We start from the raw sequence: 24275 nt of genomic DNA on the forward strand, positions 1-24275 counted from the left end.
CAAAATAAAGCTTTTACGCCAGCTTGGGTTTAAGAGCCAAGCAATGTTTTTGATGGATAAACTCAATGACCAAACGAAAGCTTTTAATGAGCTGAGCTCACAAACCAAAGTAGAGAGTTTACCCGGTTAATCTTAAAAACCAAACAGAGCTTTTTAAATGGCTTATCATAATAACCAAAACATCAAATTTGTTTGAAGATATTACACAAGAGACTGTTAAATTGTAATTCCTTGTGTCGAAGCAGGTTGTTGCTTGAACACAAGGTGTGTCGAATGAATCTATCAAAGTGTGGAGGCAGTTTGTTACAAACATATTTGATTTAGATCTAAATTAGATAGATTTGATTTAGGTATAAAATTGATAGATTTGATTTAGTTCTAAAATAGGTATTTGGGCTTTTATATTTTTTAGTCTTTGTCTCAGGGAGCAAGTTAACCTAAATCTATAAATAGAGGGAATAACCTCTATTTTTGAACTCAAGTTGTATTTACAAAATTTGCAGTTGCAAAGTGAATAAGAGAATTTTCCACAGTTTGTAGGCAAAGAGAAACTCTGCAGAAACCCTAATTCTTTTCTTCTTTAATTTCCTTTTCTTTTTTATTGTCATTGTGTGGTGATAAACAATCTTGTTCATCAAGATTGATATATATTCATCATAGATTTTGGTGGATTTCCGACACAGATAACATCCTCATCCCTGATCGATCATAATAATGTGAAAGCTAGATCATTATCCGTAAGCAACACTTTGTATCCATTGAGTACATTGTCAAAAGAGCAAGAGTCATTGCATCATCATCCGGATGCATTAATAGATAAGCAAGGATTCTCACATTTTTGTGAACGAGTGTGGGTAAAGAAGGTAGTTCATGAGAGCATGATTCGTTTAGGATCATGGAATATACACACACTTACTGAAGAATCTATGAAAATAATGGGTAGTATGGTAAAGAGGAAGATTAATTTTATGTGGCTACAAGAAACTAAGTGGACAAGTGAAAAAACTAGTTTGGTTAAGAATTAGACAACTCGAGATTTAAGCTTTTGTACATCAAAAAAAGATCACTTAAAGGCCCATAGATCTTTTTCTATTTTTAGCCAAATTTTTTCCTATACATAAAAAAAAAGTATCTTTGTAATACTTTCTCACTTCCTACTCTATCCATTTCATTTATTTATGCGTCCTCACAAAAATGCCTTGGTGCATTTAGAGTAAAAAATATATGTGAGGCTTTTGTTGCTCCAGTGTTGTGAAATTTTTTTATAATTTATTCAAGAGAGTTTGTCTTTGTTGGAGACAACTCGGGGGATCAACGAGAAAACATTTTTTACACTTGGAACACACCTTTGCGAGCCTCATGTGAAAGCCATCTCTTTCACATTCACTTGTATGCGTTGACTTTCTTATTCAACTACAAACAACCCGATCCCTTTCTCGAAGAACATTTTTTACACTTGGGATACACCTTTGTGAGAGACAAACCACTTGTCCACCTAAAATCTTAATGTGATAAATGTGTGGGTTCTCTCACTTATAAAGTGTTAATTCTTCTATTTCTAACTAATGTGAGACTGAGACTTAATCCTCACCCTTGATTCACAAGAATCCGAGATTAAATTATTGATGTAATTATCATTTCTCTATATAATATTAATAAGTGGATTAGTAAAAAAAACAATAATAAAGTGTGAAAGTGGAGTCTCCGAAGTTGTATTATTTGTTGTTCGATTATGCATCGCTAATGCCGAAGGAAGTGGCATCTCCATTTTCCATAAACAACACATTAGGGGATTACTTTACTACTACCACTCACAATTTGTAACCCTCTCAACTAACTACCAGACAAATTCACCAATCTCAGCATCTCCTCCAAATCCACGTACCTAGATACCCTTGCTTCCTTCCATTTCTCCAACTCTTCATGCTCTTTCTCTTCTACACTTATAACATAACTACCTTTTTTTCTCTTCCTTTTTTTCCTACTAACTAACTAACTCGCTTTTCATATCTCGACCATGGCTTCTTTGATTCATTGTCCCGGGTTCATTGTTCCCACCCGTAGTAAACGTTTCATGAAGACCCATACCTACAAGCTTCGACGACTTCGTTGCTCTTTGGATTCTAATGTTTCCGATATGAGTACCAACGGTTAGTATTCTCTTTACTTCTACTGCTGCTACTGCTTTATATATCATCAAATTTGTGCTGAAATTTTCCCTAAATTATTCTTTGATTTTGACTCTGTGGCGACCAGAATTGATTCGGAGTAAATTAATTTTGTAGAATTGATTATGGTTAAAAGTGAGTTGGAAGTAAAGTGATTATGTTTGGATACATTTATGTGAAAATGAATTGAACAATACATTTTTGTGTAAAAATCTAGTTTAAATTCAAAAGCTACAAATTTTAACTTTAAATAGAATCAATTTTGGAGGCAGAAAGAATTCTACTTTAGAAAAACCAAACATTTGAAAATCATTTCTAAATCAATTCTACACAACTAAAATTGTTTTTGGCTCTTCCAAAAGTTATTCCAAACATACACTAGGTTAAAAGGTGATTCTATAATACTACAATTAGAATATCAATGTTTGAATACCTAAGTTCAAAGAAGTTTGATTTTGACATGAGTTGTTAATGAATGTTATTGCTGGATGAGAACTTGTTGTTTGTTGTTTGTGCTGGATGATGTTCAGATTCTAGGTGGGTTTTGTGGGATTATGTATGTGATTGTTGATATTGATAATTGGTAACTCTATGTAACATTTCCTAAGATGAAAATTTGACACAAAAGAAATGTTTTTTACTTTCACCTGCCAGCGCCAAAAGGACTGTTTCCTCCTGAGCCTGAACATTATCGAGGACCGAAGCTAAAAGTTGCTATCATTGGAGCTGGGCTTGCAGGCATGTCAACTGCAGTGGAACTTTTGGATCAAGGCCATGAGGTTTTGCTTCTTCTCGAATCTCAATGATATTTTGAAATTGGATGTTATTATGGTGCATACTGCATACAGTGAAGTTTTCCTTTTGAAGGAAACTGAAGTGTGAATATTTTATGTGTTTTCTTGTGTAAATATGCTGTTTTAGTTAAGATCTCTGGCCAATGTATTGTGTTTATCATCTTTCATTTTTTAAAATCGTCTCGTTCAGGTGGATATATATGAGTCGAGATCTTTTATTGGTGGAAAAGTTGGTTCTTTTGTTGATAAACGTGGAAATCACATTGAAATGGGATTGCATGTTTTCTTTGGTTGCTACAACAATCTTTTCCGACTAATGAAAAAGGTAAACAATCTTTAGATGCAATCCAAATGAATGTGCTTCTTCAGTTGTATTCTTCCTCCTTATTTTTGTTGGTATACTTGTACTATTGCCTTTCTTGCTCTGTCCATTTTTTGTCATATAAATCCATAATTAAATTACCTTTTCTTCATAATGTTGGGGTTAGGTGGGTGCAGATAACAATCTACTTGTGAAGGATCACACTCACACTTTTGTAAACAAAGGGGGTCAAATTGGAGGTATGTTATAAGCTGCTAATTGTAATACCTCTTGTTTCATTTTGTTCATTATTTTCTTGTTTATTTTTCCTATCCTTGAGAGTGTCACTTTTATGAGTAGACAATAGTTTATAATGCACTGTTCTTAACTTAGTTTTACAGTGCAGAACTAGATTTTCGGTTCCCGGTTGGGGCTCCATTACACGGGATAAGAGCATTTTTGACCACAAATCAACTTAATGTAAGTGCGTTGTGTATTCTATTACCATACTGTTCTGATGGCGTGACTGGATCAAGAGTATTCTGCAAAAAAAGAAAACTATAGCTGTGTGTGTGTGTGTGTGTGTGTGTGTGTGTGTGTGTGTGTGTGTGTGTGTGTGTGTGTGTGTGTGTGTGTGTGTGTGTTTGCCTCCTTGGGGCTGTCACTGCATCTAACTTTACATATTGTTTATGTATCAGACTTATGATAAGGCTAGAAATGCTGTGGCTCTTGCACTGAGTCCAGTTGTCCGAGCTCTTGTTGATCCAGATGGAGCATTGAGGGACATAAGGAATCTAGATAGTGTAAGTGGATGCTATTTTCTTGTTATTTTTTGTCCCTTTCCAAATACTATTTCCTGATCGTTTGTCTTCTGAGCTTTATATTTGGACGATTTTTACGCTTTCACATGTGCACACCCATCCACACAATCACATTCACACATGCACTCACATACAAAGGTCCCAGTGGAAAGATATCTTTTGTGGCGTTGGCTGTACACCAAATCTAAGTCTATTGTTTCACTTTGTACCAAGTTTGTTGATCTTCTGTTCTTTTAACTGTTACGTGCATTTCTTCCAGATTAGCTTTTCAGACTGGTTTATGTCTAAGGGTGGCACGCGCACGAGTATTACAAAAATGTGGGATCCAGTTGCCTATGCCCTTGGGTTTATTGACTGTGATAATATCAGTGCACGTTGCATGCTCACCATATTTGCATTGTTTGCCACAAAGACCGAGGCTTCCCTTTTGCGGATGCTGAAGGGTTCACCAGATGTTTATTTGAGCGGACCTATCCAAAAGTACATCACAGATAGAGGTGGAAGGTATAATCCGGAAATAAGGATATTTCCATCATCGCAACTATCCAAATTTCTCCATATGTAGATTCTAATTCATTGCTGGAACAGGTTCCATCTTAGGTGGGGATGCAGAGAAATACTTTATGATAAATCTGCTGATGGGAGCACTTATGTTACAGGACTTTCCTTGTCAAAGGTGATGAGCTTTACCTGTTTTATTTAAAATCTTTACATGCTTGGTTAGATTTCAAATAATATTCTGAAAGTCATAATGTTTATTTTTTCAGGCTACTGAGAAGAAAATTGTGGAAGCTGATGCTTATGTTGCTGGTTAGTAGTTTACTTGTCATTGTTTTTGTATTGATCTCATTTTACCGCAACAATCTACAATGCCTTAGCCAATCATTGACTTGATATCAGCCTGTGATGTACCTGGAATTAAAAGATTAATCCCACCAGAGTGGAGGGAAAAGGAGTTGTTCAATAACATATACGAACTTGTTGGAGTTCCTGTGGTCACAGTGCAACTCAGATACAATGGTTGGGTTACAGAATTGCAGGATCTAGAACTGTCAAGGTAATTCTCAAATTTTGGCTTCATATTGAAACTATGATATTAGATATTTTTGTTTCAAGATCAAGCGATCAGATAATTCCTTTGATCACTACTCGGTACATTTCCTTATGAACCCTTACATTCTGGATGGCAGGCAACTGAGGAAAGCTACTGGGTTAGATAACCTTCTCTATACTCCTGATGCTGACTTTTCTTGCTTTGCCGACCTTGCTCTTGCATCTCCTGAAGATTATTACATTGAGGGACAAGGATCGTTACTCCAGTAAGTGATGTTTATGTTGAGTTGTTTGAGAATTAATTTCAAGAGAGACTTCTGTGAGTTTCTTTAGTGTTTTTCACGCTCACTATACTGATATTTAGATACATGGAAAAATAAACAGGACTTATAATTACTATGATTGGACTATTTTCTACAATCATAATAACTACTTTAATCATTTCCATCAATTTACATATATAATCATCTATGGCTAAGTATGTTATGCAACGGATGAAACTGCACCATCAGTTCATCATGCAACTTGTAGTTCATGTAGTAGTGCTAGTTTGGATAAATGTTTTCTTAGAGGAAAAAGAATTGAAATGATCTTTCAATGGCCATGAATCTTCTGTGTTAACTTCTTGCATAAGTTGAAATTTGCTTATGTACCTCTACTTTTTTAGAAGCTCTCTCATCTAACTTCTCCATGAGCACTTAGAAATATATAATGACGTTTTTGCAAGTTAGGAATGAAATAGTTACAATGGGACTATATATTCTAATACTTTATAAGCTTCTATTATTACCACTTACAAAAGCTATAAGTTATAATAGCTACCATTATCGTTTTCAACTATTAATACATAAAATCACACACAAATATGTTGTGTAATGGTTGCATCGTCAGTTCAGCATATGTGAATGCACCAGCTTTACTGGTTTTCCCCTCTCACTCCAAATCCAACATATGTTCACATAACATTTAGTTTTTTGTTGACCCTCCAAGTATGTAATTTCATTTATCCATCTGTCAGATGTGTTCTGACGCCTGGAGATCCATACATGCCCTTGCCTAATGAAGAAATTATTTCAAGAGTAGCAAAACAGGTATTTTAAAAAATGTGTGGTATTTGTTATGGTTTTGTTTTAATGATAATTTCATTATTGTTTTAGTAATGGCATGAAAATGCACATCTTCAATTGATTTTAAAATTATTATCAGGTCATATCACTGTTCCCATCATCTCAAGGTTTAGAAGTGACTTGGTCATCTGTTGTTAAAATTGGCCAATCTCTGTACCGTGAGGGACCTGGCAAAGATCCATTTAGACCTGACCAGAAGACACCAGTGAAGAATTTCTTTCTTTCTGGTTCTTACACAAAGCAGGTAAGCTCAAAATACCCTCCACCCTCTTGACTAACATTACTCCCATACCTTCAAGTTTGCAGCTACCGATATTTTTTGTGGCTGAAACACATGAGATCCTATAGAGGATCAGTTAATCTTTAAATTCTTGCATAGGTGCCTCTTTGGGCTTCAGGTGTGAATGAAAAGATTTTATAAAATGATGTTATGTTTCTCTAACAAGAAATTCCTGCTTGCTGCTGCATTTGATTGAATGAAGGATCAATTGCCAGTGTTGTTATGATGTTTTATTATATCCTCAACAGTTTACTGGCATACAGAAAAAATAATATAAGGCTAAAGAAATATAGTATGCACCTTTCTTTAATAAAGTTTGTATTAGTATGTACTTTTTTTCTATGCTTGTCTTCATCTTAAAACAAACTCAACTAGTATTCCACTTCCTGCTGGGAATAGAGCTTGCTCCATTTTTTCAAATGGATTTCACCTTTCCTTTTGACTTTGTATACAACCTTTTTATTAACCTACTTCACTTTCTAGTTGATGCCAACATTTTGAGGAACCCTTACAGTGTGTTTGTCCTGCAATTGCTACATGTTTTTGCCAGTGTCACAGTAGTCTATATATCTAGTTTCACGGATATTGCTGACTTCTATTGTTTTATCTAGTTGCATGCTGAAATATTTAACCTCTTCAGGATTACATAGACAGCATGGAAGGCGCAACCTTATCCGGCAGGCAAACCTCAGCTTATATCTGTGACGCAGGGGAAGAATTGGTGGCATTGCGGAAGGAGCTTGTTGCACAGTCTAAAGACGACATTAAATTTACAAACACTAAAGATGAATTGAGTTTAGTATGAGAGGAATATTCAGATAAGCTAGTCACGTTATATGAAGTAAAGCTTGTTCTTTATGCATGTAATATTTTATGTTGTATATTTAATCAAAAAGCAATTACGAAAATTGTTAGTATTGCAGCAAGTAGTGCTGTTTATACTTGTGAATTATGGTGTCTATAAATTGTGATTCGCATTCAGTGGTAGACATTCTTAATAATGAGGTAATGCTGGTGGAACTGATCACTGTAAATGGGGATTCATTTAGAGTAAATACTAAATTATGTCTCTATAAACTCTTTTACAATATTTCTTTAACTTATGTTCCCTCTCCTACCTTGCCCCCTCAAATAAGTAAAAATAATAACAATGATATCACTATCAAGCTTTTCCATGCAGAGTAATTCTGAATTTGAAGTTTTAAGCAAATAGAAAATCATGTATACCAGATGCCAAGGTAGGACTATAGGCAATTCTAAAGCTAACTCCAATTTGTTCTCTACCAATTTTTGAACTAACAAATTATTGTCACTTCTAGCCAAATCAAGGTTAAGGTAAAATATGCATCCCTTGATAACAATCATACATTTCTTGATCTTAACAAAAATCATGTTTAGTAGAAGGTGTAATCAAATACGAAATATTTCATCGAAAAACCAGACATCCACTGTAGGCAGTTGTCTTTTTTGTTGCCATTGTCAAATGAAGAGCTTATATAAGTTCTGTTGGGTTTTATTTGTGCCAATATTGCTGTTGGGCTTAACTCAAAATAAAATGGGCTAACGTGAAGGAGTTCTGAATTTATTGACCAGAGACACTTTGGTTCATCCGGAAGGATGCATGTAGAGAAGCCTTAGCCACACATATGAATGAATGATAAAGAAGTGGTATGAAATGGCAAAAATATGCTGGTTCAACAGAGCATCCTCTGCACCACCCTTACAGTTCCACTCCCAGGTACTACTAAATACTAATAATAGCAGAAAGCATTATGCAATATATAATATGGCAAAAGAAAAAGACAAAACCCCTCAGGTATTGAAGATTGCTGTCAGTGGAGTAACTGAGCTTCTGAGGCTTTTCTCTCCTTCCCAACAAACAAGGTATCTATGTCATTTATGTAGGCATGTGTATGGTGTCTAACATGTGTTTGAGTACTATGTCTCGATCACTTTTATTTTCGAAAATTATTATCGTGCGTCTGGTGTCTGAGTAATTGTTTCATCTTGTCGCTAACAACTGTCTTGTCAATCTACATTCTTCTTTAATATGCAGCATATTGAGCAGCGATATTGAGAAACAGAACAATGAATTCACAGTTTCAAGTGTCGATGATGTTCTAATCATCATCAAGTCTGATTATGACAATGCATATTTCGTCACAGGTACCTTTTTTTTTTTAAATTTAATTTCCCTCTTAACAAATATTTTGTCACAAAATTACTCTTACTCCCTACCCTACTTTAGGATTAGTTTTAAATTCAGCATCAGCTTCTTTTCTGGTATGTTATCTAAAATTGTCTCACTTTTTTGAGATGTAGGGAACTTCACTTCTTCAATTTATGCAGAAAACTGTATCTTTGAAGACCCAACTATTAAATTTAGTGGTAAGAATCATAGCCTTACCAATAACTATTATCATCAACTTAATTGATCATAATAATGAATTTGAAAATGTGTCAATTAGCTGAAGCTATGATGTATCAACCATACAGGTAGAGACTTATACGCGCGAAACTTGAAATTACTTGTTCCCTTCTTCGACAGTGCCTCAATTAGACTACTAAAGATCGAAAAGGTAGATATTCTCGGTAAATTAACGTTTTTTGCTTCCAAGAAACAGCGCCGTGCTTCACTCACGATATACATCCATAATGCAGAATGTTGAATCTGACACAAATTTTCTGCGCGCATCTTGGAAACTGAGGTGCTTAACTTGCTCATCAAACATGCTAATTTAACATAACATGTGAATTTTTTTTCTCAAAACACTAATTCTCAATCTGTTATGCAGAACCAACTTAAAGCTTCCTTGGAGGCCTCTGATTGCTATTGATGGAAGCACTTCTTATGAATTGGATGATGATTTCAAAGTCAGAATCAAAGTCTCTCTGCCATATACCTTTCCACTCATTAATATGATTTGAGATCCATATTATCTAATGGTTGCAACTTTTCTGTTTCACAGATCATTAGGCACGTCGAGAGTTGGAATGTTTCCGCACTCGAAGCAGTTTTGCAGATTTTCACTTTCAAGTTTGAAAAATCGGGCGGTTAATACTTTAATGTCACAAAGTTTCGCAATCATACTAATCTCTTTAGTACAAATTAAAGAAAGATTATAAATAAAAGAGTTTTATTACAATGTATTTTACAGCCAGAAGCAGAAATTAAAACGTACAAGAAATAACTCAAATCAATTAACACATCAATGTTAAACAAAAGACACAATAACTATAATTCACGAAGGACATGATTGTGTTACCAATTCTCTTTGAACAGCCTTCATAAGCAAGCTATCTTTTTCAATAGCAACAATAATAGGCGAACCACCAATTCCACGAGCAACCGCATTCATAATCTCCGTCATTAACGACTTAAACTCGTTTAAATCGAGTGATCCGTTTTGATCTTCGTCGAATCTCGTGAATATTAACTCCAACATACTATCAACCTCTTCTTGTGGATGTGAATACGAACCTAATGGCATAAACATTCCAAATCCGCCACGAACTTGGTCTCGCGAGAGGCTTCCGTCGCCATTGGTGTCTATCATGGTAAACCATTCGTTCACAAAAGTGTCGAAATCCGTTGCGTCGTTGACGAATTCTGTCACGGTGTGGCTGTTTACAACTGCTACATTCATTTTTAGTAATGTGGAATAAATATCAATACTAACAAAAATTCAATTTACGTTGGAATATGGTTGTTGATGTTTGTAGATGTATGTATAACGTAATGGTTGCCCTGTGTTCACGTTTCTGACTTTTCGATGGTTGATTAGCCTTTATTTTAGAGTATTATTATAATGTTATATGAGCATGATATGCATCATGTAATAAAAATATTCTTGTGACAAAATCGTGTAATGTTGAATATACACAAACACACACAACCGTTGGTAGTTGCTTGTGAGTGAATCACAATATTTAATTATCAATAAAGAATTAATGTAATATCTATAAAATAGAATGAAGCAAGTAAGCCTCTATATTGGGTTTGAGAAATAATAAAATTGGAGAAATAAGTATATATATACATTTTTTAAAACAAAAAAAATTAATATGTTCTTGTTGAGCCCTGAAATCCAATTCACTTAAATTTTTTGGGACCAAAAAGAAGTAGAACAAAAGATGGATCTCTTAGCAATGTGACATGGTCAAGGCTATGAGTGTTTACCGTGATGATGTTTTATTGTAGAGAAGACTTGAAACATATAGGATTATGAATAGGTTAGCCTTTAGAGGTATTATGGTGTTTGAAGGTTAATTGGATTTTTGGGTGGGTTTTATTCTAAATGGACTATTTGGTATGAAGTCTATGATCATTGTCCTCTTATTCATAAGTATTTTTCTAGGTTATAAGGCCAAAAGTCTTTTAGGTTTAATAATTTCTTTTCAAACATAAGTATTTTCATAAGGTGGTTGAGAAGAGTTAAATGAAAATATGTGCGGATGCGTTTATTCTTAAAGAGATGCTTAAATCCTTTAAAAAGGGCCTTAGACGATACATAGAGGTGGTCAGTGATATGGACACGTAGATTTTTGTTGTCATAAAAGGAATTGACAGGCAAAACATAAGTTCCCCCTCACAATGAGACCTCTTCCGAAACAAAGGTCTTTGCCGATATGTGGCCCCTTCTAAAGTTTTAGTACTCGCTCACTTTCCAGAGTTTAATATTCCGTTCTTTGAAATAAAGAGATATTAATTTCAAGTTCTTCCACATTAGTATTCAAGCTAGATGTAAGAGGAATCATAGTGTAGTGTTGAAAGAGGGCAATTGTTGGGTCGAAGCGATCGTTTATGTGTGCTCGAAAATCATTAGTTACTTCAATATTAAATATTTTATTAAAAGGCTTTAGACTAACTTTTGGTTGGATAAGTGGGTGAGCGAGGCTATACTTTGTCAGATGATTCCTATGTTGTTCTTAGTTTTGAACCAATAGATATTAAATGTTGCAAACGTGGATCAATAGGTTAGTGGTACTATGGTTTGAATGCTCGCTTGGTGAAACTTATGATTCTCGTTAAAAGGGTAAATATTAGTTGAGTTAATAATAATTGGCCTTGCATTCACGACTTTATGACCAACTTATAGATTTCTCCTAGGTAAATTCTCTACTATATATGCCATAACTTTCAGGCGATCATCTGAGGTCTATGTCCCTCCTTTGGAAGAGTTTGACTCTGCATAAGGTTATTGTTTTCTCTTGGATGTTTTTCCTTGGTAATTCAAAGATTGAAGTGTATATTGTGAAGAGTGAATGGATTCTTAGACCCATTTTTTCTTAACCTTCAACTTTGAATCTTCATAAGTATGATGCTTGATGGTTAATTAGCTTAATTGGAAGTTCGTTCTTCCACGAGACTTATTATGTTTATTCCTATTTTTTGTTCCATTGTAGGTGGCTTCCACCTTAAGCATCACTTAGTGTTGGTATGGCACTAAGTAATTTGGTAGTCGTAAAATTATGATATCTTATCTAATAATGAGGTAAATATGGAGCACTTGGGGGATCATATTAACTTTTTCTCATAGAAGTGGTTATAAATAAGCCCTTGGATCTCTATGTACTCGATTCTTTTTATATATATTGTTTGTTTATTTTATAAAAAAAAACATAGATGATTATATTTATATATGGGGCTCTAAGTTATTTTTTAATGCTATTTGGAGTCTACAACTAATATGGCTTCACTAGACTATTAATGTCATATCTAAAGTATATTGTGGATTAGCAAGTGTACTTGTCAAAAAGTACAAAATATATGGAATTACTATGCTAGTAGGGGTGACCAAAGACCTTAATAATTTTTTTGGGGTTAAGGCTTGTTCACGGCTGTAAGAGACACTGTTATTTGTCATATTTACTATGATGAGAAAGCAAGCTCGTGTGAGTTGAGAAGCTCTGTAGCTTTGAAGGGTATATCGTGTGCATTACAATCCATGTCTCTTGTAACATCCCGATTTTTATTAATATTTTTATTAATTATATTAGTAATTATATTATTTGGTGTTTTTAATAATTATTTGCTTAACTTAGTCACTTCTGATGTTTATTGAAATTTTAGCGTTTTCGGACGATTTAGTCGGTATTAGTTCGGGATAGCGGATCAATATTTTATCGAAAATTTTAATATTTTTAGTATTAGAAACATTAATGAGTTAATATTTAGCATTTTGAGAATTTTCCGAGTAATTAAGATTAGACCGGAAATATGAGACATTGAGTTATTGGAGGATTTTATTCGTATTTATTTTATTATATTATTTTATTTTACTTGATGTGTTAAATAATTATTTAATTGTTATGAGATATAATAATTAATTTAATTAATTAATTTTGTGTATAATTGTGTTTATTTGGTTTAATGGGTTAATTGAGTTATTAGAGATTATATCTAATTGGGCCTATTTATTAGAAAATGGAAGTAATTGGGTGTTATTTCCTTAAGCCCATTAAGACATAATATAGTAAGGGTTTAGAGAGGGTTAGAGACACCATAACATTTGTTCATTTCAAGAGAAGAGAGGAAAAGAGGAGAAGAGAGCATAGAAGAGAAAGAAGAGAGGATTGTAGATTCTTGAAGAGAGTGGATTAAAATCAAAAGGTAAGGGTGTGAATCCAAGTTATTATAAGTAGATATAAGTGGGTAATGATGATTGAGTTAGAAAATGCATGATTTGGAATGGGTTAGATATCATGAAGTTAGGATTTGGGGATTTGTTAAATTCTTGAAAACCATAACATGAATCTATGTTTCAATCTATGAAATTGATGATTTATATATGCTATGATGTTTCTATATTGAATTCCATGAATGGGTATGTGAATAGAACATGATTTAGTGCATATATGTATGTTTAAGTTTCACTTGAAAATGGTTGATTTGGAATTTTGGTGAAAATTAATGGAGCTTAGAATCTTGTTTTTATGATCCTAATAGTTGCTATATAATGTATATAGGTTGTATAACTATTTATTTCATGAAAAAATGATGGATTAACATGGTTTTATGGTGAAAAATATGGGCTGGACAATAGTATTTTCGCAACAACAAACAGTATTTTCGCAACAGCAAACAGTATTTTCGCAACAGCAGACAGTATTTTCGCAACAGCAGTTTTCTGGTTTTTGACAGTATTTCCGTAACAGCAAATTTTCTGGTTTTGACAGCATTTTGAAAAACTTATAAATTCAATAACTTTTGACTCGGGTGTCCGTTTGATGCGCCGTTTGGACCGTTGGAAAGCTAAAATAAATTCCTATCTTATTAAATTGGATTGAAAACCATTAGATAATAATTTAATATAACTTATATTTTTTTGTATGTGTTTGATCGGTATGAATTGATAATGATGTTGTATGCTACATGCAATTAGTTGTATGTATTCGAACTGTATGAGCCAATGATGATGCCTTGTGATGAATTAACAATATTATGCTTTTATTAAGAAGTTGAATTAACCGTGTCATGTTATGTCTTTTGATCCGTAACTTCTTTTTATACGCCGTTTGAAGCATTAGGAAGCCAATGTTATTATCTATGTGATAGGATAGAATTGGTTGGCACTTATTGAATTAATTATGATGTTGTTGTGTGAATAACATGTAATTACGTATATGTGAGTTATGAATATATGAATTATGAATAACATTTGTTGATATGTTATGTGGTATGATATTCATGAGGTGTGCGAGTGAGTGTATGCTATTTAAATGCAATTGTGGAGAATGATTACTTGATGACTTAATCATTATGTGATAGTTTATGTCATGGATTAATGTTAATTGCGGATAACATGTATTGGTATTTTGTACCATGTGCTAATTGTGATATTTGGAAACGATGAATGTTAATTGTTATGCATTGTTGTAATTGTCGTATGATAAATGTGATTTGTAAGATGGTGGAATAATTCAATTAGTTGAATTTTGGTAATATGCTTGGATGTTAAGATTTTATGGATAATTCTTAATTGCATATGTTTTGATAATTGTATGTATACATGATGCTTAGATTTAGCAAATGTATATGTTATTTTTGGAGAATTGTTGAGAATGACATTGATTGGCTTGTATGATATATGTTATTGTGATTGATAAATGCTATGTGAATGCTTTATTGATGATATATGCATGTTGTGCAACGTTTGGTGGATAATTTGAATTGTGCGAATTATTATGGTATGAGGTATGTTAAGATTGTGTGATAATCTTAATTGCATATATATATATATATATATATATATATATATATATATATATATATATATTGTAAGTCTTGTTGCACATGTATACATGGTGGCTTTGAAATAGAAGCGGTGAAACTTTGGGTTCACATGGTTGACCTTGATCCTCGATCGGAAATAGAGGTGGTGAAACTTTGGGTTCACATGTTGGCTTGAATTCTAGAGGTAGAATCGGAAGCGGTGAAACTTGGGTTCACAATGGTGGCTTTGGTCTTGTCCGGATCGGAAGCGTGGCTTGGATTCTAGATATTGAATCGGAAAGCGGTGAAACTTTGGGTTCACATGGTACCACATGCATTGAGTCACATTTATTACATTCGAGTCACATTGTGTGCTATGTGACTGTTTTTGTATCAATGTGGTTGTTTTGTGTGATAATTGATATATGGTGTATGAATGTATGTTTTGAGAAGAGTGATGAATTGTGAAATGTATTCTTGTTGTGTTTTGCATTTCCCATTATTATGTTTATCTATAATAATTTGAATTCTCACCCTTCTGTTTGAATGATGTTCATCGTGACATCGTGCAGGTTCCGACGAGTAGTAGCTTGTCCGAGGATTTAGCCGAGGAGCTTCTGAGTTTGTTGCTTGATTAGGTAGCGAGTCATATGCTCTGATCATGTAACACTTGGGGGGTTTTATTTGACTTATGCTTATGTTTGGATATTGATATCTTGTATATATTTTGAATCGATACTTTGGATATGTTGTGGACAGCTATGTTGCCTAAATTTGATTTGGTTTAGCATAATTGGATATGTTAATTGAGTTCGATAGATGAATATAGTATGGGATATATTCATTGAAATGTTTGAGTTATAATTCTTCCGCGTGCGATATGCATAATTTATGAAAGCATGATATTTTCAAAATGTGTTACGATATGATTAGTGCATGTTGGTATGTTTGTTCTAGGTTTTCATTGTGATGAAAATAACATGTGACGCCTCTTTGATTGTATGCATACTTTACTCTGTGAATAATATGTTATATTTGGGGTTAGAAAAGGGGTGTTACATCTCTCAACCTTAAGGTTGTGGTATTTATAGTGGCATATGGGCCTAGGGTTTAGGGAACTCCTAATAAGTGTCAATCGTTCCCTCTTGACCAGGGGAGTTGTTGACCACCTATTTCCTAAGGAGTCATGTGTATGACTTCACACATGCAGTTATAGGATGGATAAACGTTCTTATACTCATTTCCCCTAGGGCGGGCCCCGTGCCACGTGAAGGTTACCCTCCAAGCGACGCATCCCGATGAGGGACATGTGTCATCTGTAACGACCCGATTTTTATTTCCGTATTTAATTATTAGGTGTTTATTTTATTAATTAGTATTTGTGTTATAATTAATTATTTTTTGTATTTTGGTGATTAATTGAATATGTATGGTATTTATTTTATTAAGTGAACTAGTGAATATCTAGTAATGGGCCTAATTAATTAGAATATAGAATTGGGTGGGTTAAGCCCATTAAGCTAAATGAACTAGTAATGAGATTAGGGTTATACCTGATACTATCACTTAGTAAGGAAGAAAGAAAAGAAGAGAAAAGAGGCTAGAAGAGAAGAAAAGAGAAAAGAGGGGGATTCTTGAATAGGAAGGACTAGAGATTCAAGGTAAGGGTGTGAATCCAAGTGATTATAAGTAGATATAAGTGGATAATCATGATTGAGTTTTGTTGTGGAATTGGTATGTTAATCTATAAATTGTGTGAAATCTAACTTGATATAATGATTCTATGTATAATTCTATGAATGGGTATGAAGATAACATATGATTTGATGAATGTATGTTGATTTTGTGAAACCCTAACTTTGAAGATTATGCTAGAATCTATAGAAATGATTTTGGAGTTACGTTTTGATGTTTATCATTGATTATATATGATGTATATATGATATAAGCATGAAATTCATGATAAAATCTGAACTGGAATTGATTTTAGGTGAAAATGGGGGAAGGGAGATTGTTGTCATCGCAGTAGTGTTTTACAGAATTCGTAGTGCGTGCGTCGCGCGGGTGCAGTGCGCGTAGCACGCTAATGAAAAACACGCAGACTTCCTAACAAAAGGTAGCGCGCTTAGCGCGGGCTTCTAGGCGCGTAGCGCGGATGTGCTGGGAGTGAAACATTTTTATTTTCTTGAATTGGCTTGGGAACTTACATGCTATCGATTTGAACAATTATCATGAATTTAGATTAATTTTTTGGCGTGTATTGAGTGGTGTATGGATGAAACTTCATGAGAGACATATTACTTGAAATATGTATGTGTTATGATGTGAATTGATGAATAGTGGTGAAATACATGTTATGCTATGCTTAAATTCATGTGATTGAATTGTTGTGTACTAATTGATGCATTGTTTGGAATTGAAGTCATGTTGTGTAATTTCGTGCAATGTTGGAAGAGATGTCATTATGTAGTTTAAGAGGTTGAGATCGTCTTATTTGCATGAGTCTTGTTTGTTGCACACTTACACTAGCATGAGTTTTTGAAAGAGGCAATGTCAGGTGATCTTGTATGGATTATTTGCTTGTCACAAACCTAACGACGAATGAGGTTTGAAATCTTAACGCCTAATGGAACTTTAGAGATGGTTATCTAGTCTAAGAGATGGACAACGGTTTGCTGGAAATGATAACGGAGGGATCCACATGCATATCGCATAGAGTCACATTTGAGTCGCACATGTCGGTGTGAATTATTTTTGTTGTGTGATTATGTGATATGATTATGTGGAATGATTTTGGATGGATATACATATGTGTGGATGTTGTGACTGGTGTTGTATACTGGAATTGTATTTCATAATAATGTACAATTGAGGATTGTGGTCATTGAATATAATTACTTGAATTGTGGAGCTATGTCGTATGAGATAAACATGTGAATCTTGATAAATTATATATGATGCATGTTTATGTGAAGAGTGATGAATTATTGAAATGTATTCTTGTTGTGTTTTATATTTCCCATTATTATGTTTATTTATAATTATTTGAATTCCTAACCTTCTGTTTGAATGATGTTCATTGCGACATCGTGCAGGTTCCGAAAAGTAGTGGTGCTTCGGAGGAGACGTCACTTGGAATTTTAGATCTCTTTAGCGTGTTTTGACTAGGAAGTCATATTGTGCTCTGGTCATATGTAACACTTGGGATTTGGGTTTATTGTTATTACCTATGTTTTGCTATTATGAGATATTGTTTTACTCATACGTATTTCTTATTTAGACATGATATATTGTTGGTTAGTGGCCTTTGAGCCGAGATGTTGAGATATGGTGAATGATGTATGGGAATCATTCAAATTTACCATTTTTATTTGATGAAATGATTATTCCGTTTGTGGCTTTGCATGTTGTTTGATTCCGTGTTACTTGGAAATGACCATTGCATGTTAAAGTGTTATTTTTGTTTTAAAATCTGTGTAACGCCCTCATGTGTTGCATGTTTGTTACTCTGATATGTGTAAATGTATGTCTTGTTTAGTACTGTTGTTTTAGGGGTGTTACATCATTTCATTTGAGAGCCCGTACAAATATATCACTACACATTCTCTCAAGCACGGGGGCTTATAAAGGGAGAATCCCTCAGATAATGATGAGTCCCCTAGTTGAAGGCAACTCTTTTAGTTGGAGGCAATTCCTTCAGTTAGGGACCAGTCCCTTATCTAGTGGTGAGTCCCTTAGATGAAGGCGAATCATATAGTTCGAGGCGAGCCTCTCAGTTGGAGGTGAGTCATTACCTCCTTTTCAGGTGTCTTCTAAATAGCCAGAGTGTTACCTGGGGATGTCAACCATCAATCACTCAAACAAACACACTTAATTTCATTTAATGTAACCAATGATGACTTATTTTTTAGACTCTAAACAATCTTAGCACGTGTTAGAAACATGCTAAGTTCTTTAAAAAAAATTGGGTGAGCCTAAAAGGATTTTGAATGCTATTGGTTTCAATTTTCTTATAAAGGATTCCCTATTCGCCTTTTTCATTTCTTTACTCATTTTGCTCACACGACTTTCTACAAGCTTCTTCTAACTTTCTATTTGCCCCATTCTCGTACAAGTTTCTTTCAAATCCCTCTTTATTTGCAATCTTTTCAAATATGAATTCCTTCTACTTTATCCTCCTCGTAATAGTTACACATCCATAATAGTTATGATACTATAGTTCAATTTTTTTCTTAAAAATAATTTTAAATATGAAATACGGTATTATGAAATTTTAAAATTTGGATTGAATCTAACTCAATTATATAAGATCAAAATTCGTAATAAAAGATATATTTCAATCACATTTCATTAAATGAATTACACACACTTAACATCTCCATTGCTCAAGCAATGTGCAAATAGTCAAGGAAAACACTTTCATTTCAAATCTTAATGAAAAATAAAATAAAGGCTTTTATTCAGCTTCCCTTCAAGCTCAATTAATGAATATATTACCCAACAAAAGCTGCTCTCATCATAGAATGAGACGAGTCAACCTGACATAGCACAATATGACAAGAGAAGAACAAGTCCAACTTGTCAAACAATACTGTCACCCTTGCATGCTGTCCTTTTGTCTTCATCTAGGTTAATATCACGTGACATAAGTAAAACAAAAACAAGATAATTTAATAGTAGAAGGTGATTGTAATCTCTAACTTTTACCCTAACTCCATCCTGTATATTTCATTAAATTAGTCCCATGCATACTAATGCATCATCCATTTATTATTTATGGTTAAAAAGAAACATCTATTTACGATGAAATGTATCTATAGCTTAAGAAACTTGTCCTTTGATTTTTAAGATACGTGATTGTTCAGTGATATATATTCCTTTGTCATCAAGGATGAATTAATGTATATGTGGACAAAGCCAGAATGTCAAGCACTAATTAATTACTTTTGGACTTTCTAAATTTTCTCTTGCACTGAGACATCAAAGGCTTAGCAAATGAGTTTAAATGATCACAACTTTTGTGGCAATGGTTTTTTTATAAGATATATACTGAATGGACCCCATAATTGTAACGAAATTGTTACATGTCACAAAAAAATGAAAAGGAGTATGAAATATACTTGGCTGTGTTAAGAATAACTAGATATTCAACCTAACTTAAGTTGAATTTATGAAGCCAATTATGAAAATGATGGAGGAAGTGGAATGAAACTTTTCTATCTTTCAAAATAAAACTTAGTGTGTCATTTACATTTACCAAAGAGGTGTATTTATACTAGTTGAGAAATTACTATTATAATTAGTATCACTATTCTATCTTTGACAAATTATACATCACCAATAATTTGTTATTACTATTCTAAATTTGACTATTAGATAGAAATTTCTAAATAATAATAATAATATTCTTTATTACTATAACACTTCCCCTTAGAAATATCTATCATGGTGCTCCTTTGAAACCTTGTTGAGGGGAATCTTACGGGAACACACGTTGCCTCGTTAAAAATCTTATAAGGAAAAACCCATTGGGATAAAAACCTTAATAAGGGAAAAATAGTGCAACATTATGCTCCCCCTCAAAAGAACATACACAATTAGCTCTTTTTCAAAGATCTATATGATGACGCATTTCAATATTTTGCACATGCTTCTTGAAAACCGATGTAGGAAGTGCCTTTGTAAATAGGTCTGCCATGTTATCACATGAACGAATATATTAAATATTAACCTCTTTATTTCTTTCAAGTTCTTGTGTGAATGAGAAAAACTTGGGAGGAATATGCTTGGTTCTGTCACTTTTTATGTAGCCTTCTTTCATCTGAGTAACACATGCAGCATTGTCTTCATACAAAATTGTTGGATTATTATCAATTGGTAAACCAGACGCTCCTTGAATATGTCGAGTTACCGATCGTAACCATCTACACTCTTTGCTTGCTTCATGAAGGGCAATTATTTCAGCATGATCTGAAGAAGTTGTTACAAGTGTTTGTTTTTGCGATCTCCATGATATTGCAGTGTTACCATATGTAAATATATATCCAGTTTGTGATTTAGAATTATGTGGATCTGACAAGTACCCTGCATCTGCATAACCAAGCAAAACTGGTTTTGTATTGTTAGAATAAAACAAACCAAGATCAGATGTACCTCGAAGATATCGAAATATGTGCTTTATTCCTTTCCAATGTCTTTTTGTAGGGCATGAGCTGAATCTTGCTAGTAAATTTACTGCAAAAGCTATATCTGGTCTTGTATAGTTAGCAAGATACATGAGTGCCCCAATAGCACTGAGATATGGTACTTCAGAGCCAAGATCTTCTTCATTACCTTCCTCAGGTCTAAATGGATCACTGTCAATATTGAGTGTTCTACCCATCATTGGAGTGCTCAAAGGATTTGCTTTGTCCATGTTAAACTTTTTCAATACTCTTTCTGTATAATTTGCTTGATGTACCAGTATACCATTTTTAGTATGCTCAATTTGTAAACCAAGACAGAACCTAGTTTTTCCCAAATCTTTCATTTCAAATTCTTTCTTTAAGTAATCTCTTGCTTCCTTAATTTCTCTATTAGTTCCAATGATATTTAAATCATCAACATAGACATCAATTATTACAAAACCAGACATTAATTTTCTTATAAAAACACAAGGACAAATAGGATTATTCTCATAGCCTTCTTTAAGTAAATATCCACTTAACCTATTATACCACATGCGTCCTGATTGTTTTAACCCATACAATGACCTTTGCAACTTAATTGCATACATTTCTCTAGGTTTTGATGTATCGGGCATTTTAAATCCTTCTGGGATTTTCATGTATATATCAGTGTCAAGTGAACCATATAAATAAGCAGTAACAACATCCATAAGATACATATCAAGATTGTTAAATACTGATAAACCAATTAAATAACGGAAAGTAATGGCATCCATAACAGGAGAATATGTTACCTCATAATCAATCCCTGGTCTTTGGTAAAAACCTTGTGCAACAAGACGAGCTTTGTATTTTACAATCTCATTTTTCTCATTTCGTTTTCTTACAAAAACCCATTTATACCCAACTGGTTTTACATCTTTTGGTAAAACCGTAATAGGGCCAAATACTTTTCGTTTTTTAAGAGAATTTAATTCAGTATCTACTGCATCTTTCCAATTTTTCCAATCATGTCTATTTTGACATTCACCCATAGTTCTTGGTTCATGATCATCGTTTTCATTCATTATTTCACATGCAACTGAGAATGAAAATATCTCATCAATATTCATACCTTTTCGGTTCAACAGATTTCCTGTATTAACATAATTAATTGAAATCTCGAGATCATTCTTGTTTTCAGCTTCATTATTGATAATCTCATTATCACCATCTTGTGCTTCTTCGAGAGCACTATTTTCAATTGTGGATTTATTATTATTATCTAGTGTCTTTTCAAGATCATTTTCAATCAAATCCACCTTTTCTATTCCCTTTCTTTTTCAGGGATTCTTGTCTTTGGATCCCATAGGTCGGCCACGCTTCAAGTGTGCCTTAGATGTACTTGCTACATCATTTAGATTTGAAAACTCAATCCTAGCTGGGACATTTATTGCCGGTACATGTGACTTTGTCACTCTTTTCAAATCTGTAAATGAATCTAGCAACTGATTTGCTAAATCTTGTAAATGGACTATTTTCTTTACATTTTCTTCCCATGATCTATTATATGGGTCTAAATGTAATAAATGGGGCACATACCATGTTATGTCCTTTTCTACCTTTTTATTTTCTCCCCTAGCATTGGAAATTTTGTCTCGTCAAAATGACAATCAGCAAATCTTGCCTGAAAAACATCACCTGTTAGAGGTTCAAGATATTTAATAATAGATGGTGATTCATATCCCACATATATTCCTAACCTCCTTTGAGGTCCCATCTTTGTTCTTTGTGGTGGAGATATTAGGACATATACTGCACAACCAAATATCTTTAAATGAGAAATATCTGGTTCCTTACCAATTGCAAGTTGATAAGGGGTATGTTTATGATCAGCACTTGGCCTTAGACGGATGAGTGCTGCAGCATGTAAAATTGCATGACCCCAAACTGTAATTGGTAGTTTAGTTTTCATTATTAATGGTCTAGCAATATATTGAAGACGTTTGATTAATGACTCTGCTAAACCATTTTGTGTATGTACATGAGGAACAGGGTGTTCTACAGTAATTCCAATTGACATGCAATAATTATTAAATGATTCAGATGTAAATTCACCTGCATTGTCAAGTCTAATTTTCTTTATAGTGTAGTCAGGAACTTGAGCTCTAAGTTTAATAATTTGTGCAAGAAATTTAGCAAATGCCATATCACGACTTGACAATAAGCATACATATGACCATCTACTAGAAGCATCAATTAATACCATAAAATACCTGAATGGTCCTGACGGTGGATGGATAGGTCCACATATGTCTCCTTGAATTCTTTCAAGAAATGCAGGCGATTCTGTCTGAATCTTTCCTGGTGAATGTTTTGTTATTAGTTTGCCAAGTGAGCAAGCTTCACATGGTTTATCATCTTGTGTAAGTTTTAAACTTTTCAATGGATGACCATGTGCACTTTTAACTATTTTACGCATCATTGTTGAACCAGGGTGACCTAAACGGTCATGCCATAAAATCACAATTTTGGGATCTTCTTTTACTACTAAATTGCATTCAATTTCATGTATATATGTGTAATGTAAACCAGAAGGCAATTTTGGTAGTTTTTCTAAAATTTTCTTCTTTCCCAAAAAATTAGAAGTAATATTAATGTATTTCATATTACCTTCAGTTTCAGTTTCAGTATCGTATCCTTGACGATATATGTCATTAAAACTTAACAAATTTCTCTTTGATTTTGGAGAGTATAAAGCATTGTTAATGACAAATTTTGTCCCATTTGGTAATATGAACATAGCATTACCTGTTCCTTCAATTAAATCTGCAGGACCTGAAATTGTATTTATTACACCTTTAGTATGGTTTATTTCAGTAAAATATTTCTTACTTTTGAGGATTGTATGAGTAGTCCCACTGTCCGGAATGCAAATGTCTTTGACATGTTCCATGTCTAACCTTCTTAAAAATAAAAATAAGATTAAATAGATCGTAAATCAACACCATATTTATTAAACATAATATATATTAAACAACATAATATCTATTAAACGACATACAAATTATTAAGTTAATACATATTCAGATAATACACACATATCACACATTATTCAAACAATTCCTTAATCCATTGATCCTTCAACGAAGTCAGCAGTTTCAAAATATGTATTATCATTGTTGGGTTCAATCTCATTAAAATTAACTTCTTTTCCTTTTTCTTCCACAGATGCCATTTGTCTTTTGCACAAATGATCTGGTGTTCTACACACCTTAGACCAATGACCTTTCTTTCCGCATCTGAAACATACATCCTCATAGTTTCTCGAGGGACCTTCTTGGATATACTTTCCCTTTCCTTGATGATT

General features: G+C 33.6%; 3 protein-coding genes across 4 annotated transcripts; 2 read left to right on the plus strand and 1 right to left on the minus strand.

Annotated features, from left to right (window-relative positions):
• The first annotated feature begins 1726 nt into the window (after nucleotides 1–1726).
• Nucleotides 1727–7621, plus strand: LOC131627424 (zeta-carotene desaturase, chloroplastic/chromoplastic-like). Of its 2 annotated transcripts, XM_058898284.1 has the most exons (14): nucleotides 1729–2150; nucleotides 2823–2947; nucleotides 3153–3287; nucleotides 3451–3523; nucleotides 3670–3743; nucleotides 3962–4066; nucleotides 4344–4588; nucleotides 4673–4760; nucleotides 4852–4894; nucleotides 4985–5141; nucleotides 5275–5403; nucleotides 6156–6228; nucleotides 6344–6508; nucleotides 7185–7621. In XM_058898284.1, the coding sequence occupies exons 1-14, from the start codon at nucleotides 2018–2020 to the stop codon at nucleotides 7347–7349; spliced, it is 1710 nt and encodes a 569-aa protein (XP_058754267.1). In that variant the 5' UTR covers nucleotides 1729–2017; the 3' UTR covers nucleotides 7350–7621. The 2 variants fall into 2 exon arrangements, with proteins under 2 accessions (XP_058754268.1, XP_058754267.1); XM_058898285.1 differs by lacking the exon at nucleotides 4852–4894 and having other exon boundaries at nucleotides 1727–2150; nucleotides 4673–4698; nucleotides 5063–5141.
• Nucleotides 7622–7769: 148 nt separating this feature from the next.
• LOC131627425 (uncharacterized) lies at nucleotides 7770–9741 on the plus strand. Its single transcript, XM_058898286.1, has 7 exons — nucleotides 7770–8428; nucleotides 8601–8710; nucleotides 8867–8932; nucleotides 9041–9123; nucleotides 9206–9252; nucleotides 9340–9418; nucleotides 9514–9741. Exons 1-7 carry the CDS (start codon nucleotides 8199–8201, stop codon nucleotides 9601–9603), a joined length of 705 nt encoding a protein of 234 aa, XP_058754269.1. The 5' UTR covers nucleotides 7770–8198; the 3' UTR covers nucleotides 9604–9741.
• LOC131627427 (uncharacterized) lies at nucleotides 9647–10280 on the minus strand. Its single transcript, XM_058898287.1, has one exon. It carries the CDS (start codon nucleotides 10189–10191, stop codon nucleotides 9787–9789), a length of 405 nt encoding a protein of 134 aa, XP_058754270.1. The 5' UTR covers nucleotides 10192–10280; the 3' UTR covers nucleotides 9647–9786.
• Between the last annotated feature and the right edge of the window lie 13995 nt (nucleotides 10281–24275).

This window comes from Vicia villosa, unplaced genomic scaffold (assembly GCF_029867415.1).
Source record: "Vicia villosa cultivar HV-30 ecotype Madison, WI unplaced genomic scaffold, Vvil1.0 ctg.000363F_1_1_3, whole genome shotgun sequence".
Taxonomy (NCBI): Eukaryota; Viridiplantae; Streptophyta; class Magnoliopsida; order Fabales; family Fabaceae; genus Vicia; species Vicia villosa.

Coding starts and splice junctions, on each gene's coding strand:
- LOC131627424 (XM_058898284.1), top strand. CDS start 2,018: ATGGCTTCTTTGATTCATTGTCCCGGGTTCATTGTTCCCACCCGTAGT. Junction 3,744..3,961: donor TGACCACAAATCAACTTAAT/GTAAGTGCGTTG, acceptor TTTATGTATCAG/ACTTATGATAAGGCTAGAAA. Junction 6,229..6,343: donor TTTCAAGAGTAGCAAAACAG/GTATTTTAAAAA, acceptor AATTATTATCAG/GTCATATCACTGTTCCCATC.
- LOC131627427 (XM_058898287.1), bottom strand. CDS start 10,191: ATGAATGTAGCAGTTGTAAACAGCCACACCGTGACAGAATTCGTCAAC.
- LOC131627425 (XM_058898286.1), top strand. CDS start 8,199: ATGATAAAGAAGTGGTATGAAATGGCAAAAATATGCTGGTTCAACAGA. Junction 9,124..9,205: donor GACTACTAAAGATCGAAAAG/GTAGATATTCTC, acceptor TCCATAATGCAG/AATGTTGAATCTGACACAAA. Junction 9,419..9,513: donor AATTGGATGATGATTTCAAA/GTCAGAATCAAA, acceptor TCTGTTTCACAG/ATCATTAGGCACGTCGAGAG.